This window comes from Haliotis asinina, chromosome 12 (assembly GCF_037392515.1).
Source record: "Haliotis asinina isolate JCU_RB_2024 chromosome 12, JCU_Hal_asi_v2, whole genome shotgun sequence".
NCBI classification, from domain to species: domain Eukaryota; kingdom Metazoa; phylum Mollusca; class Gastropoda; order Lepetellida; family Haliotidae; genus Haliotis; species Haliotis asinina.
In genome coordinates, this window is record NC_090291.1 from 30,122,042 (window position 1) to 30,140,043 (window position 18,002).

At 36.7% G+C, this 18,002-nt stretch overlaps 1 protein-coding gene across 3 annotated transcripts in view; it reads right to left on the minus strand.

Annotated features, from left to right (window-relative positions):
* LOC137257768 (solute carrier family 12 member 4-like) overlaps positions 1–18,002 on the minus strand; it is a 160,742-nt gene that overhangs the window by 125,464 nt on the left and 17,276 nt on the right. For 2 of the 3 annotated variants that reach the window (XM_067795192.1, XM_067795191.1), the window contains exon 2: positions 1,497–1,520. The exons of the other annotated variant lie outside the window; for it this stretch is intronic. In XM_067795192.1, the coding sequence (XP_067651293.1) occupies positions 1,497–1,520 (24 nt within the window). The remainder of the gene's footprint in view (positions 1–1,496; positions 1,521–18,002) is intronic. 3 annotated transcript variants of the gene reach the window in all.

The window sequence follows — 18,002 nt, forward strand, 5'->3', positions numbered from 1 at the left end:
AACAAAACCCCAATTACTTTTATAGACTGTCATCACACAGAAGTGACTAGAAAAGTGAAACATATTATGAACATGAATATTTGAGAATTCAATTTAATCCCAAAATAAACTCACAATTATTCAAATTTTATCTATGATATGAATGTATTGCACTATCACAAGGAATAACACTTATTACAAATTACAATGTGTTGATCCATGATAAAACATAACCAACAATGTTAGTATTCCAGATATTATATATGATAATATTGAGAGGTAAACATTTCATTCAGTACATACATCAATGCCTGTGACTTGACCTGGTTCAAACAACAAGCACTGTGTTATAAACCTTGACACCATAAAACATGTTAAACAACAAGAACACGAATATGATATTAGTCCACAAGAAGTAGATCTTAATTCAAAACTAATCATATGTAATAATCATAGTTGATGCATTTGGATCATAACACCAATTACTTTTCTCATCTAATGGATCTACCAGTCATATTCTTTCAAGCATAAGACAAAAAGAAAAAAAAATCCTGATCAAGAAAATACAAAACATCTTGATCTTTCTGTAGGCCAAAAATGTAAACTTACAGGAAAAAAGAATTTTTTTTTTATTGGTTATTGCTCCCTCCCCCACTCCCCAACCCCCCTCCACCTCCCTACCATTTCATAAATTGCTAAAAGTAAAACATTTTAGGTATTTAGAAGGAATATTACTCAGTTGCTTCAACAAACAAATCCCTCCGGACTTTATGTTTTCTGAGGACAAAAAATCCATAAAACAAGAAATACAAAAAGTCTGGCCAAAGTCAGATGTCTTAAAACATTAAAATTCTGTAAAAACAACATTTCTTAGACTGAAGTCCCAAGTACATGTATGTAATAGATGGTAACTGAAGGAGGTGGTTTTGTTTTTATATTGCTGACGACCATTCGAAAGAAAATCCATACAATCAATAAATCTTTCTTTAAAAAAGTAGGACCAACATGTCACTCGTGGAACTGATTTTAAAAGATATCAGATAATACCCTAAAGTCAGGATATATAATGTTAAGCACCTTGCTGTAGTATATGCCTCCCAACCAACTTCAAAATAATCTGGTAGTAGCTTTACAAGCCGCGTGTATACAACCTACCATTTACTGGGCATATTTTCTTTGTTTGGAAGGAGTATGCAATTGAATTGTGAAAATTAATAGTTTCAAACATTTGTTTCCTGCACAAAACTTATCTAAAGTGACAAATATAATTTGTGTAGAGTTAACATGTATGCTCCCCTTTGTCAGTGGTCAAAGTGGATTAAAATGTTTGAAATAGAACCACTGGCGCCAAATACATCAACTATTGTAATCTTGATGGATGCAGAATCTATGCCACATCCAATTGCATTTCAGGTTACATACAGCCATGCCATGGACACAAACAATCCATACCAAACATTCCGATAAAATTTGTTACATGACGTCATGACGACATGCAGAAAACATACGATAATTACCGAACATGATACCATAGTCTCTGGCTAAGGTCCAGAAGGTACCCCACATGCCATGAAAGAAAGAAATAAAGGCGAAACATATTAGAACAACAGAAAATAAAACAACATCATAAACATAAAAGTGTCAGAGGATTTAACAAAGTGGGCAAGTAACGCTGATGATGACAACATCGATCTAAAACTATCTGCAAGGAAAAAATAGTTCAGGGACATCCATCACAGAAAATGAAAAACAAACAGAAAATGTTAAGCAAAGACTGTTGTTTCAGAAACTCTGTAAAAATAGATGTGATGATGAAACATGATATGGTTAATAATTAGTGTTTCTTATGAGATTTAATTATTGATGACATTCTCTTTAGTGAAATTATTTAAAATGATGAGTTCACGCTAAGATAAGAATAAACTTCGAAAGTTTAAATTACATGTGTAAGTAATGAGGATTTAAACTTTTAATTGTTATTTTCAATATTTTCACTGGTACTTTAATTTGGAAAGATTTTGCATTAGTCAAGGCATCAATATTAGGAGCTGTAGAAAACTATTTAGAGGGTTTCTATCATGCCTAAATATTGATGATTTTATATCTGTTTCATAGCAATCTCACAATTAAGGGGAGATAACTCTAATGACCCTATTACAATTAGACCCCATCATGTAAACTAGTCAGATCATTCATTCTGTTATTCTGCAGTGGTTTTATTAGAAGTAAGAGTTCATTCAGAAGTTTGTACGACAAGTTCACTGCAAGTCATTCATAATGCATAGTGATTCAGCCAAGGAATAGAACTCGGGGCTGAGGTGGAACAGGTTAACACTCGGTTAGCTATCACATGACTTGAAGTTCTGACATGAATTATTTCAAATGCTGGATGTTTTTGCAAAATTGTTGTCCTTATCATGACATGACATCATTAAGTATTGAGTTGATTTGTATTTATTAGCTCCTTCTTATAACAGCTTTGAATCCTTTTCAGTCCAGACTATGAATATTCATTCAACGACCCTTGTAGAACTTGTTTGTCCCTTAGTTCTCGGCAAGGGCTGATCTAAATGCATTCATTCATCTGTGAAAACATTTGCGATCACACTTCTGGTTTGTAGACAAAGCAGATATGAGAATCACATCAATATCAAAATAACGTCCATGGAAAATGACACCCATTCACACTGAAGTCTGAGCAGGGCGTCAAGCACATACTATTCTAAGCATGGAACGGCTCCAAACCTTCCAATTAGAGTCATAGCCCAGATAAGTCAACAAGTTATTTAGAAAATCAATCTGAAATAGACACAGTCTTTGACCAGGGGTCCCCAAGTCCACATCTATACACAGACGGAAACATTTCTCTCCCTCGTCTAAAATCACCATCATTTTTGTTAGTTTCTGAAGAGGGTGGTCGATTTATCATTAGATGTGGTAGCATCTTTGAACACAGAACTTGATTGCTCATCTGTGCCATCAACATAAACCTGGGATTACTTAATGAACAATTTTTTGGCACGTAAATTGTGCTACTTAACACAGAACCTTGGATTGGGCTTTACAAGAATCACTGTTGATAGATGATTTGGTCTGTTTATAAGGACATCCGAACTGTTTACTGTCTTCGGTCTATTTAGGCAATTGTTTCATCAAATGTGACTGAAGTTGTTTACTGTCTTCGGTCTATTTAGGCTATTGTTTCATCAAGTGTGACTGAAGTTGTCTAAACTAGCAATTAGATGCTTTTCTCCTGTTAAAATATGCAACCTACATACATTTGAAACAATTTTTACAAGAGTTTAAGAATTGAATTGGTACATCACTATAACAACAATAGGATTTTTCTCCCTTTACTGTACTTACCACAATGACACGTCAAATACTAATATAAAAACAAACATTTTTGAATCAGTATTTACTATCCATAACCATAAATCCTAAATCCACAAAATTTATTTACATGATTTATTGTTCTAAACTGTTTCCCCATCTAGAACACTATATGACAGAGAATTTGAAAAATATTCATTTGTTTTCCCAATAATTTAATCACTTAATTTCCATCCAATTCATTTTTAACCCCTAAACGCACATTTTGCTTAAAACTCTTAGCATTAGTTATACACATGTATTTTTCATTTTCCTTAATAAGATAATGGCACATGTAGTAATTTTCACAACTGAAGACATGTCATTCATCTTAAACATCTGGCAGTGGCACCTGTTGAAGACAGGATTTTGAAGACGTCCATTTCATAATTCTGCTCAATCTTGAATTGTTTGGTTATCTGTCGATCAATATGATATGCTGTCTAACAACGTCAAGCCTACTTGTGACAAGCCAGAACAGTTAACCGGCACCTTGGCATGCTGGCCTGCATCGATTCCAGCTGATCACATTACAATACCTCTATGTCACCTCGGCTTAGCTCACTTGAAAGACATGGAACCGTTTCATGAGTGGGATCAAAACTTTCCACAATTCTCAAATATCCTTGAACATTTTCTTCAAGAGACTGAGCATTAATTAGGTTTGTGTGAAGTTAGTTCTAAGAATAATACTGCAAAATGGTTTGTGCGTTTCCTTTTAAAAGCATTATTTTCTAATTTGAGTACGATACTGGTTTGGGAGTTTTGTAATTACATTTTAGTTAGATATATATTAATAGTTTGTAGGTTAAACGCATGTCAGTCAGAGGACATAAAACATGACATATATTCATTACAAATTCTACTCAACATAAACAAAATCAGTTCTGTTACATCATTTAGGGAAGAGTGACATTTAATGTAAGCATGACCAAAATTTTATTCCACAAAAATCAGTTATACATATTTCATTTACGATAAAATGGTTTGCTTTACAGGGTAAAACAGTTTGTCATACAGGCCCTAAAACCAATATATACAGTCAACATAAGTCAATAATACAAGTAGTTGGCAAGTCAAGGTTCCAAAATGAACAATACTAAAGTTCATTTTAATTTTTCATTTTTAGTTAATGATAATAATAACTATTTTTGTACATTTGCCCTTAATTCAGAGACTAGAGGTAAGTCCAAAGAAAAATACAAGATTAGATGGTACATGTAGTATCACAACCATGACTGAATATCTTGAACAGTCACAGAAAACATCAATACATGCTCATCCTGAACAACCCCTACTAATCCTTATAGCAATATTCACAAACATCCTCCTTATCTCCTCAGCCAAGATTGAAACCATATTCCCCACCTTCAGGGTGTTAATGGATGTGTACTGCATATTGGCTGTTCACTTACACCCATAACTCTCTAATAATGGTATTGGGGCAATGACACATGGGTATTACAAGTCAGCTCCCTGAGTAAACATTGTTCCTCCACAGCTTGTATCACCTAACATAACTTTAATTCATAAAGCTTGAGGTTTCAAGTTTCTATTGCTGCAGTCTCTAGATCATATTAATATGAATAACTGGCTAAAGCCTTCATTGTTATTACTACAATTCATCTCGCTTTCATATTTATGCCATAATTCTGATGAATAATTTCTCCTGTAACAATTCATCAATGATTTATAGAGATTTGAAAATTTCATCACTTCAGAAATAATGCAATGGGCTGAAGTATTGTACTTTTGTAACATAATACGTCATCATGATGTGTTTTGATGTACATCAAAGGGAAATAAAAGCTATAGTGTTCTTTGAATCTAGCAACTCTGATCTCTTACATTATTGTCACTCTTTCCTACACAATATCAAATGGCGTGGAAGGGGAGACTACTCTAGATGGGTGACAGGGATGTGAGAAAGTACCGTGTATGTGATGTGGGCCAGGTGTTATAGCGAAAATGGCTGTATCTGTAACACAGACAAACAGACACATGTTAATGACAACAACATTGTTACAGATTAGCATGGCCACAACAAAGACTGACAGCGTTTCACATTTTCAAATTGGCTGACATCTTTGTGCCTCTTGGCAGCGTTGGTACAGATGAAATACCACATCATACTTTTGCGCCATCAAATTGAATTTGTCAATATTTGTGTGAATTTGTCATTCTTTTCACTGTAAATAAAAAAATGATGTGAGGAAAAATATTAATAAATCTGAAACTGTGAGTCCAGACTTGAAGTAATGCAATTTGTTTAGTGACAGACAGCCACCATACAGCTGGAATATTGTTGAAAACAACCACAAACCAACCAATAGACTGTGCTGGAAGGCTTCGAAACGTGTAAGCTCTTTGTTATGACCATAGAGGACCCGTAAAATGTGGAAAGAGAAGACATTATTGATTCTTATATCTGAAAATCATGATCATACAACAAAATAATGAGTGTGGTAATTGATGAATGACCTGAAATCAACAATATTCATGGGCTGCAACAGCTTGTTCGCAACAATACATCAAAATACATGGAAATCAAAGTGCAAAAAACAGGTACACATTTATCATTCATTTCCATAACATCTGTAAAGCAAGATATTGTAAATGTAATGTGACAATATTCACAATGAGATTAGATCAAAGATTTCATGATCAAAAACTGTACTGGCAACAACTTGGGGGCATGGCTGACTGTTGAGTGCTTGATGGTTTTACTGTAACTGTATTTCTCTCTTTTTTGTTTCTTTCTCTGTATGTCGAGAGAGAGAGAAAGAAGGAAAGGGAATAAGAAAGAAAAAAAAAGAAGAGAGAGTTGGCACAGCATTTTTTTGCATTGTTAACAATTTCATAACAAATATAACATTTTGTTAACATTGGTAAAATCTTCAATCTAAAGGATGAAAATCAACTGAAAATCTTCATTAACATCATTTTTAATTGTTATTGCCATCTCTCTTTTTCTACAGTGACCACTTGTAGAAGAGAATCAAAATAATAATAATAATAATACATAGAACTAATCTGATAGATGAGAGACAAATCTATAGAGATAAGATAGTTTTGTCCATGTTTGACATAATAACATAATTACCCATGCATTCTTTAATGAGCATATTTTACTTTAACCTGATTTGCATTAGTTGAACGGAAAAGTTGTGATTAATGTTTTTTTCTAGAACCAATCCTTGGCATCAACCAAGAATGGGTCTTAAAAGTGGGAGTACAATTACTGAACAGACTGAAGACATGTTCACCCTGAACCAAGACATGAAAGCACTGCTGGACACACACAATCATTATACACTATGAATCGCATTTGCCTTATATTCTAAGATCTTAGCACTTTGGAGAAGACCAAAACAACTTTCAGTTTAAATTCTGGGATTCAAACCTACAATTTAGAGTTGTTGGCACACCTAAGGGAAGTAAGACTGAGCTGAGTCCGTTTGCAAGCAAGGAAGTCTTCACGCTGAAGCTTTGAAAACTAACTACAGAATCTAAAGCTGTGCTAGCATAGCTGTTACAGAATGTAGATGGAGGATACTACTTGCTTTAATCTTGTTAACAGCAGTTGATGCAAAAAGTGGGAATAATGTGGAAATATTTCATCTAAAATCAGGTTATTGTGGCTTTTTAAACAATTCTGGTGAAGGTGCAATCACGGGTGAAAACTGTCACTGTAATTTGTCTGGAGAGCTGCTGTGACATGCAGTTGCCAAATTACTGGGCAAATCTCATGTAACTTCTTTATCCAGATTGGCTTTGTACAAAAAGGTTAATTCAATAAATTTACCACCATTTGGTTTAATAGAAATGGGAGGCTCTGCCAGAGGTGTGTACCTATAATACCACTGTGTGGGTGAGACAGGTTAACTTTCTGCATGGTGGGCATGTCAAGATTGACAAGTGGCCTTCTTAAGATAATACCTATAATGAGAATGGTGTGAAACAGCTTAAAGCCTCAGCTGGGATTGTGTGAGAAAGCTTGATGGATGACATGCTGAATGGTGACTGACTGAGTGAGGGAGTTGTGGTGCTCTTTTACAGTTTAAACAATAGGTGCAGATTTAACATAAGTTTGCCTTTATAGAGTGAGGACCTCATCTGGGGAAAATTATACTTGGTTACTCTAGCAGAAGATCCTGGTAGCCAAGGCAGGCAACTCTTTGACTAGTCATGAATGAACTGTGTTTTATACAGCAGTCTCACAGCAGGAGGAGTCAGACATGTAGAGATTCAAACTGGCACAACACAAGGAAACACTTTCACCACTAAGCTTCTACACAAGCCATGAGTTGAACAAATCCATCATGAGGGTATCTTAACATGAATGTGAGACTGACTAGTCTGTGGTATAACTTCCTAATAATTCATAATTTGTCTGATACTTGACTGAGAAGGAGCAAGCAGCAAATATATTCATAAACCTGTCATGTGATTGTAAAGCAGTATCTAGGGAGAGTTCGGAGAGTTACATTTTACACTCCTCATTGGTAAATGTCTGACATCAAAATCCAGACAAAGAGTTAATCTGTCTGGATACAAATATCAAATCCCTAAGCACTTTACATGCACATGATTGAAGACTATTTTCCACGATACACAATACTAATTCTAAGGGCAGTTGCAAGAAATAGCATCATAAAAATATATAGTGCATTCCTGCAAACTAGTTATGCAAAACATGCAATGTTTAACAGGGACCTGAAATGTTGAAGTAGACTTCAGCAACAAGCTTCATTTGAGGCTAGATTTACCAATAATGACAAGATTTGACATGTGGGGATTTGTTCAAACGCTGATTTGATTACAATCACATTCATCATTTGCTCATACGTTAATGTTAACTTCAAAGTTTATTGATTTTTGAAAAAGTAATTCATGTTCATTTGTGCTAATCCCACCTTGCATGAGTAATCATCAAAGAGGATGAAGAACACTTATGTCCTTAATGACTTTAAGATAGGATTAATTATGATATTTAGTGCTTAGTGAGCCCGTTGCTTCATGCAAATATGTATGTTTTTATGCCTGGAGATTGACGATGCCATGTATGACTAATACTGTATATGAATGTAAATGGAACAGAAAGTTTGAAAGTTCACTTGTTTGTCTGGCGAGTGATATTAGTTTGAATATTTGGATATCTACTAATCACATGAGTTCAGAAATCTTTTTAGCGAATGTTGAAGTTTGTCAGAAAATCTTTATTCAGAAATATAGTTTAGAAACAATTATGCTTGTAGGAAAGTATTACATGCACATGTGGGAAATAAAGAAGGTTGTTGGGAATAAGACATCCATCTTTGCATGAGAAATTGTCCTTTATCTGATGGTGGTATGGTGGTATCAACCAAGACAGTGAGTCTGACCATCTGTTCCTGTTCGTCCCCTAACAACAAGCATGGGTTGCTGAAGATTCTAACTTGGATCTTCACAGGTTAATGGTAGTACAGAAGATGATTATCTACTTGCACAGTAAACTATGTCTGTAATGAACAAGCTTCCAACGAACTGACAGATATTACAAACTGTCTGTTTAGTCCCAGTCACTGCATGCTTTAGCTTATAGCAACTGCAGTTTACATTACTTCATTACTCTTAATGCTTCAACATCTACCAGAGACATACATCAGTCATGTTACTCTGCGTGAAATGCATGAACTTGAAAAGATAACTGCCACAAACTATACTGAAAATATTTAAACCATTATGTCAGTACAGGTACAACAGATGTGTAGCCAGGTACATTTCTGTACACGGAAACCTTCCTTAAACAAAGTCAAAACTCATAAACGTACCCAGATGGGTACCCTAAACGATGGACAAGTCCATATTCTGCAACACACAACCGTGACCGGATGTAGTTATTCCTGTTCAACTGATAGCAAGTGGTATTGTGCATCGTGAAATATTTGTTACTGTGTATGCTCGTTTCTTATATAGAAGAATTAATACAACAATGTCACAGTTCCAATAAGAAAACGGAACCAAGTAGAATGGATCCGTCCCCTATGTTTCTGTTTTCAGCTTTTGGCTTGAGTACGTTTCTGTTTGCAGCTATGTACCTGGGGTTGGACAGCTACCCCTTCAGCTGACCGATCACCAGCAGCTCTTGCATCCAGCCATGAACTTCACCCACGTACAGGAAAACAGAACTTGCATTTAATCAAGGATTAACTCATTTATATTATGTCTTCTGAAATGGGCAGTGTTCTTACAAACATCCTGAACAGCTGTGATTTTCACCCATGGACATGATAAGCAGAACAAGCATTTTTGACTGTAAGACGTCTCAAGATTCTTGTTTCTTTCTTGTGTTGTTTTGCAAAATGGATCTGTTGAGGCTGAATTTGACAGCAAAATGTAAATGATTACCTAGGTTTCAACCAGACTAATTTCAACAAAATGTTCAAAAGGCTGCGAGTGCGGGATAACGTTCACCCCAGGGGTGTTTTGGTTCGATTTTCGAGGATGAGGACGTATTAAAGTTAATAAAATGGGCGTTATGTCATGGAAATCAGGCAGGATGTGTGGGGACATGTATAATTGAGAGGTACGTGTGCATAGTTTCCAATGTCACCGAATTCTTAGCGTACATTTCAGCTTGAAATCGGAACGAGTCGATGTCGGCACAACAATCCAATATGGCAGCTGCTGCTCCTTTACTCTATTAATATATTTGACGTGAGTGTATATCAATGATCTATGTTTAACCTACAGTGCAATATCGGGTTCCTGTGGCTTGTCATATGAGGCGACTAACATGATTGGGTGGCTGGGCTTGCTGACTTGCTTGACAAATGTCATCGGTTCCCAATTGTGCAGATGGATGGTCATGCTACTGATCACTGGATAATCTGGTCCAGACTCGATTATCTACAGACCGCCACCATATGGTTGGAATATTGTGCGGCGTAAAACTCACTCACTCCTATTATAGTTCTGAAAAGACTGACTCTCCGAAATAGTGAAAATAGTTTTGCAAGTAATAAACTGCAGGTTGAACAAAAAATGCAACAATTCCTTAAAGTTCATAAATACCATATTTTACAGTAAATGAGTCCATATAAAGTGAGTGGGTGAGTGAGTGTTTGATGCTGCCATTTGCAATATTTTCAGCAATATCATGATGGGTGACACCTGAAGTTCATACATTGTACCCATGTGGAGAATTGAACCCAGGTTTTCAGAATGATGAGAGAGCACTTTAACCACAAGGCCACCCCACTGCCCCTCTAGTAAAGAGTACAGCCTATCCAATCATAGCGGAGGGTGATCATATACAGCAGCAGATGACTTGTCTGGTTGGTGGCTAATTTACGTGATACCAAACACTCCCTGTAACCTACTGCCTGCCTGGTCAGGCATCAAAACCCTTTATGCCCTTATAAACAACCTTCAGTCACATCATTGTCAGACCTGCTGAAAATAACGGCATTCTGGAGAGTTAGCTGGAAGCAGCAAGAAGCCAAAATAGACAATCATGGTGGCATGATATCTCAGACAAACTAAATCAGGATTTGGACAGTATCATCAAATTGTTGCCTATACCAGTTTCCACAGACGTCATCCAACTGTCTGGCCAGCTCCGTGAATCCCATGGGCACTTTTGCTGGCTGTTGACTAACCGTCCACACTTGTCATGTGCAGGTGATGCCAGATTAAGGAGAAAATAACTGCAAGATAGAGCTTCACTCTGTCCTGGACTTGAAAGGATTACCAGGCTTCAACCAAACTGCCCTGGAGACACCAATTTGCCATGCAGTGCAATTCAGATTTTAGTGATCCTCATAACCATTATGCAAGTTTTATGTCCTCTTGCTGGTGGGATGTGTCTCTCTCTGTTGGGTCGATCATAGTTTCATCCCATTCTTTCATCACTGTGTCCATCCATTTGTTCATTAGATGTATTCATTCACAAATCATGTCCATCCATTTACAATGACAAGATTTTTTACTCCATTCAAAGGTATGAATCTTGACATTTTCTAGCTGATGAAAGACAAATGATACCATATACAAATATATGTTATAGGATGTTTGGTGTATAACAAAACGTATAGTATGTTTACTGAATATTGCAGAGCCCCCAAAATAGCATTTACATTGAATATTTCCGACACTTGTACGTGAAATGGTAAATGACATCATAAGTCTCTGGATGGTATTTTATTCATAAAATGAATATTGTATGCCAAAAAGTACAGAAGACTCATGAATATCTGGGGTAGAAGTAGTCATGAGAGGCGACTAACGGGATCGGGTGGTCACACTTGTATCATGATCTCTGATTGTCTGGTTCAGAAATTATCATTTACAGACTGCTGTCATTCAGTTGGAATGTTGCTGAGTGTGGCACTGAACAGCAAATAAACAAAAAATGTTAACTGGGATTGGGCACTGGAAATCATCTGCACTATTCATGGGATACATGGCACCTCACTAGTTATCTTGATCAGTATGTGTTAATGTCTCCTCCCAAACTTAAATACATTTAGTTGGTTAAATGAACACAAAAATAATCAAGATATCAAAACTGACAAATGTTTATCAGAACAACTTTGATTTTGCTGTTTTTCATCACATTAGTCTAAATAGGTCAGTTCAGTTACAACAGTGTGAAGCCAATGTCTGTAGTTAACATGATATGGCTGGAATATTGCCAAAATTAGCTTTATACCAAAATAACTCACTCACTCACTCACTCCGTTATAACAGCATATGGACATAATGTTGGCTTGACAACTTAGTTTCTTCACATAGCAAGCATACTAAAAGGAACTGATATCTTTAGGTTTTCACGAACGTAATTTTTCTGTTTTTTTGGAACACAGTGATTGGCTGGTTCCAACAAAATTTCCAGTCAGCAAGAACATCCTCCTGATCTAGCCACATTACCTTAGATCTCACAACTGCAGCAGACTTTTGTGAGAATAACAGTTTATTTCTTTATTGTCAACACAGCAGAGTCAGCCTGTGAAGAACGCACAGATGCAAGACAGGCAAACGGAACTATTTTGATACTTTCTTTCTCGAGAATAGCTAGTCAAATGGACGCAATGGTGAATCATTATCACAGACAGTCTTACTGTAGCTGTTCCTGGGTCACTCTGACCTTACATTCCTGGTAGTGGGGACAAGGTTCTCTGATTTAACCTGAAGCAATATCCTAGCATCACTTCTGGAAACATGAAAGGTTACAGAGGAAAAGAAAGATTCTTTGTCTTGTCAAATGCATGACCAAGAGGATGGATATCGTTTTACACCACTTTTAACAGTATTTCAGAGGTATCACGTTGGGGATGCCAGAAATTGGCTTCACACATTGTACTCATGTTGGGAATCAACCCTGGGTCCTCAGCAAGAAAAGCAACCACTTGAAGCACTAAGCTTCCCTACGGCCCAGGACCAACAGAGGTGCTGGCAGGGACATGAGCAAGTGCCTGTTGACTCATTAATGTATGTCATTGTTTTCCCCATCATCACCTTAAGGTGTTATTGACGTAATCCTTCAAAATAACTTTCCACTCTACAAACTAACTGTATCCTAAATATTTCCGTATTTGTAAAGAAACCTTGAACAACACAATGTATGATAAGACTGAGTAAGATCAGTATGCTGATTTGCTTTGGTGTGCTATGTTGCCCTCAGCGGTACACCATCCACATGACAGCAGTATGTGCTGCTTCGAGGTAAGTTCAGTTTCTTCATTGCATCAGGACCCGTGAAGGTCCCGGGGTAGAATAGGCCTTCAGCAACCCATGCTTGCCATAAAAGGTGACTATGCTTGTTGTAAGAGGCGACTAACGACTAATGTCAGACTAGCTGACTTGGTTGACACATGTCATCGGTTCCCCATTGCACAGATCGATGCTCATGTTGTTGATCACTGGATTGTCTGGTCCAGATCGATTATTTACAGACCGTCGCCATATAGCTGGAATATTGCTAAGTGCGACGTAAAACTAAACTCACTCACTCACTCATTGCATCAGCTTCACGGTGGAGGAGATCCATGTGATGTGGGTCTAGGGCATCTACCTGGTTTGTGAATGCAGAATACTACAAGCCTAGTAATTTCTACCTTATTGAACCTCTCTGAGGTTCGAGCCAACCACACTGTTCTGACAAGCCAATGAGACACAAACAGTGACACCATGTCTGTGCACCCATTGCTAACATTTATACTCCTAAAGTTTCTCTGAGTGGCAATGTGGTTCAGGAACTGTGAGACAGATTAGGGGAGACTCAACAACCTGGGGGACACACAAGGGATCAGATATGATGTCACTCACTCACAACCAGCACAGGTTGTCGGGGACCAATTCTAACCTGGGCTCTGAATAACATAAGGCGTTACTACAACACCTGGCATGCATATGACGTTGATAAACCAAGGGCAATAATCAGTGCCAATTACACATTCACTAGAGATACTTTAGGCTGAACAGTACCAAGGGTCGCAGAAAAAAATTCACTGCCTCAGAACATCCAATAAAGACGTGTAAAGGAAAAAAGAAGTAAAGAAAAAGAATCACAACACAAAAAACCCAACAACAACAGAGACTTCCTACAAGCTTGTTCTCTACCTTGATAAATAGCTAGCCAGTTTAAATAGGTCTTGATCAAGTACAGATTAATTAATGAAGAAAGGTTGACGTGAGTGATCCTAGGTTAATCGGAAACAATTAATCTACGCACTGGAAGTGAAACCGCTCCTTCCAAGATGGCAAACATGGTTAAGGCAGCAGTCAGTGGCACTGGAAGTGACAGAGACGCTATCTCTGTTAACACTCAGCTTACCGATGCCACAGTTGCTGTTAAAAAATACATTCCTTTCAGACCTGTTTGCATGCAGCCATCTAATAAAAAGAAAAGTTTGGACTCTTTGACATAAAAGTTGATGTGAGGAAATATTTTTAGGTTTGGGAGATTTTGGGGCAACTTGCCAACTGATCAAAATGCACAATCACTTCCAAATGTGATTGTATCTTGTCGCAAGTGCGATGATGTCAAATGAAGATTACATACTCTCCGTACAGGGGTTATAGGAATCAATAACAAGTGCACGAGCTGTGAGGATTAATGACGTGGGATGATAATACATCAAATGGAGGCTGCCATACAGGTTACAAGAAACCGGATCAATCTGAGGTATGGGTCTTAAAGAACATTGTTTTCAAGTTTACAAACTTTGATAAATGGTGTAGAAAGTTGTGATATGGAGTTCAAACTGATAGCTCAAATGCAGCGCAGGATAAACTTGGCTTCAGGGCTCTAAAGTTACCAAGTTGAACTTTTCCTTGTCGACAGATTTGAATTTCATCTCTGTTACAGGAATTACAAGTTCAGTGTCGGCCATCTTTGACAAATGGATTTAAAGGTCACATGCCACCCCACCCCAAAATAAAATAATCAAAACACAGTTATCACTTATTCATGATAGATAATATGCATTGCTGATTAGGAAAATACAAATAAAATTATAAGCGTACAAATCCAAATCAAAAGTGCATTACTTTGTACTTGGGTTTACCTCCCTTAAAATGAAGTAGCCGCAATAGGGAACCCACTCATAGCCAGTGGGTACGCACATGCATTAAAAGTGCAGAGCAGCATAGCTCTTGAAAATTTGTGAATCATTTGAACTCTGATTTTGCAGGCTTTTTTTCATCATGTCTTTCTTTTTCACCCTAAAAGGTTGAATTGGCATTTTTTATGACTTTTTTCAGTAAGTGCATACCGAAACTTATCAGAATCTGCAAAGTTTATGTTGCATGTCACCTTTAAGTTTAGAATTCACTTCTGGTTCAGTTGACAGGGTATCAATAATAGCTTTCAATGGATCCAGCCCAGGCCTGCCAGCATGTACCTTTAAGTATCACAAAAATCCTGAATCAAACACAGGGTAGCCTAGAGGTTAAAGTGTTCTTTTGTTTTGCCGAAGACACGGGTTTGATTCTCCACATCGGTACATCGTAGTGTCCTTCATCATCACATTGCTGGAATATTGCTAAAAGCAGTGTAAGACGATAATCACTCTATCAAACACAGTTACACTATCATAGAATTTCAAGGCACAATTAAGTATACAAACACACTTAGCAATAATCTATCATTATCTCTATTTAACTAAATCCAGACCAGGCTAACCAATGATTGATGAAATGAACAAAATCCCATGCTATCAGAGAATAATAACATGCAATCAGCCATCAAGCCTGACCCCAAGATCATATAAGTCCACTAGTTGAGTCAAAAGTTGCCTATTCTAGCCTCAAATAACCTTGAAGTGTTGCATACTGAAGCATAATGGCCACAAAGTACATGATATTACATGAACTCTGTGAGGTATAAACAGTACAAACAAAAACAGTTTGAAAATCTTTTAATCTGAGTGATGTTATAGTACCTTTTGTAAAATAATATAAAGGTGAGGGAACTGACAAGTATGTCTATAAATCAGAACCAAAATACATACAGAAAGACAGTTTCAGCAAGGAAAGAAATTTCAAATCTGGATCAACCATGAATCTTCAGAAATAAATCAATACATGTAATCAACCTCAGTGCACTACCAAGAAAACTACAAGAAACAACTTCTTTTTCTTTTGTCACTCACGTTCCTAGTTCATTATAAATATAGATTTATAAATGTCACAGTGACATTTGACAGGAAGGCTTGCATAGGCTTGTGGAGGCTCGTGGAGGCTCAGGGCGACTTGTGTTTATCGGCTCAACAAGTGATCTGGCTCTAGAGTCGAGTGATCTATTCCCTGCTTGTTAATGGATGATCACATTACTGAGTTACAAGCAGAGTTTTATTGAAGATGGCTTGGTTGAAAATGCAAGTGTTGATATGTGAGGACTTCACAATTTTGAGATAAATAGAACCCATTGATTATATTTCAGTATCATCAAGGGTATTAGTGCAAACACTGAAGACATTTATGAATTGATTTCACATGAATCTTGAGTATGTTTGTGTAAAAATGTTGCATTAGTGTATAACTGACAGCTATGTGTAACAATGTTGTATTACTGTATAACTTACAGCTATGTGTAACAATGTTGTTCAATGTAAAACTGACACCTATGTGTAACATAATGTTGTATTACTGTATAACTGACAGCTATGTATAACAATGCTGTACTGACACCTATGTATAACAATGCTGTACTGATGCATAACTGACACCTATGTGTAACAATGTTGTATTAAATATGTAACTGACACCTATGTGTAATAACATATCACTGGCAACTGACAGTTCTGTGTAACATTGTTGTATAACTGACAACTGACAGTAATGTTTTCTATATTGTATAACTCACACATTGGGAGTTACAATGTTGTTTTACGGACACCAACACATTACTATGTACAGACAATATTGTTTTTCCATGCCAGACTCCAGCAGCAATGTATTACTGTGTTAAAGCAAATGGTGTTACAATGTTACAAATGGTGTTACAATGTTACAAATGGTGTTACAATGTTACAAGCATTGTGTGTTGCATGGACTGACTCACTTTGCAGTCATCATTTGACAGTAGAAACATTCTGCAACGGGACATTTTTGTTAAACAACAAAATCAAATTTCACTTTCAGATTGGCTACCTTACAGTTCACATCTGACATTCTAGATGATAAACACTCATAAAAAACATGTTCTATGACAGATCATTCTTTATAAATTATTAAGACATCTAAAGTATGATTTTTCTTTCACATTCTTCATAAATACAAAAGTTCCACATAGTTCTATTCAGAATGTTTCCATCCATATTATCTTGTGTCTAGACGAGATTAAATTGCTCTACAGCAATAACACTACCAAGAACTGTCTGCTCCCCATTAACCCTGAAATGTCAACATGTCACTTGTTGTTAAATCGGCACAACTGAAATTGATTTGCATCTGAGAAGATGTCAAGGTTCATTGGAGGATCTATAATAGAAATGTGCATTGGAATTGCCTTTGATCTTGGTGCTACACCATTGGTGGTCGAGGTGCAAAGGTTCCATGTAGGCGTTCCTGGCAACTATCACATGACTGGTCCACAATTACATTGTCATAACATGTCAGAGTAACATGTCTGTACATAATTATTTTAAAAATACTATACCGCCTGCAGTCTCATAACATTGGATTTTGTGTGGTTTTCCATATCAATGAGAAGTCAGTTATTTGCTCTTCAGAGTGAGTTAATGTAAGCCAGGAATAAGGCCAGATTTATTATTGATATATCATAATTAAGGGTTATATATTTAATTTATGTCATGTGAAGGGAGTGTACTTGTTTGTGAGGTATCAAACCAGGACAACCTCTCTCAAAGCGATTGTAGCACTATGACAGTCATAAGTCTATGTTAAAGTATAGGAGTTACGATCATATTAGCGCTACGATCGCTCTGACGAATGAAGCCCAGGTCAGTTGAATAAACCACTGTGCAACCTTGATTGTCTGAAGCAGTGATTCAGAATGAGTTCAAGGAAATAAACAAAACTAATGGCTATCTATTTATATATATTTCATGTAAGTACATGTAAGTCTAGTTTTACGCCAGTTTTAGAAATATTCCAGCAATATAATGGCAGGGGGACACTGGAAATGGACTATACACATTGAA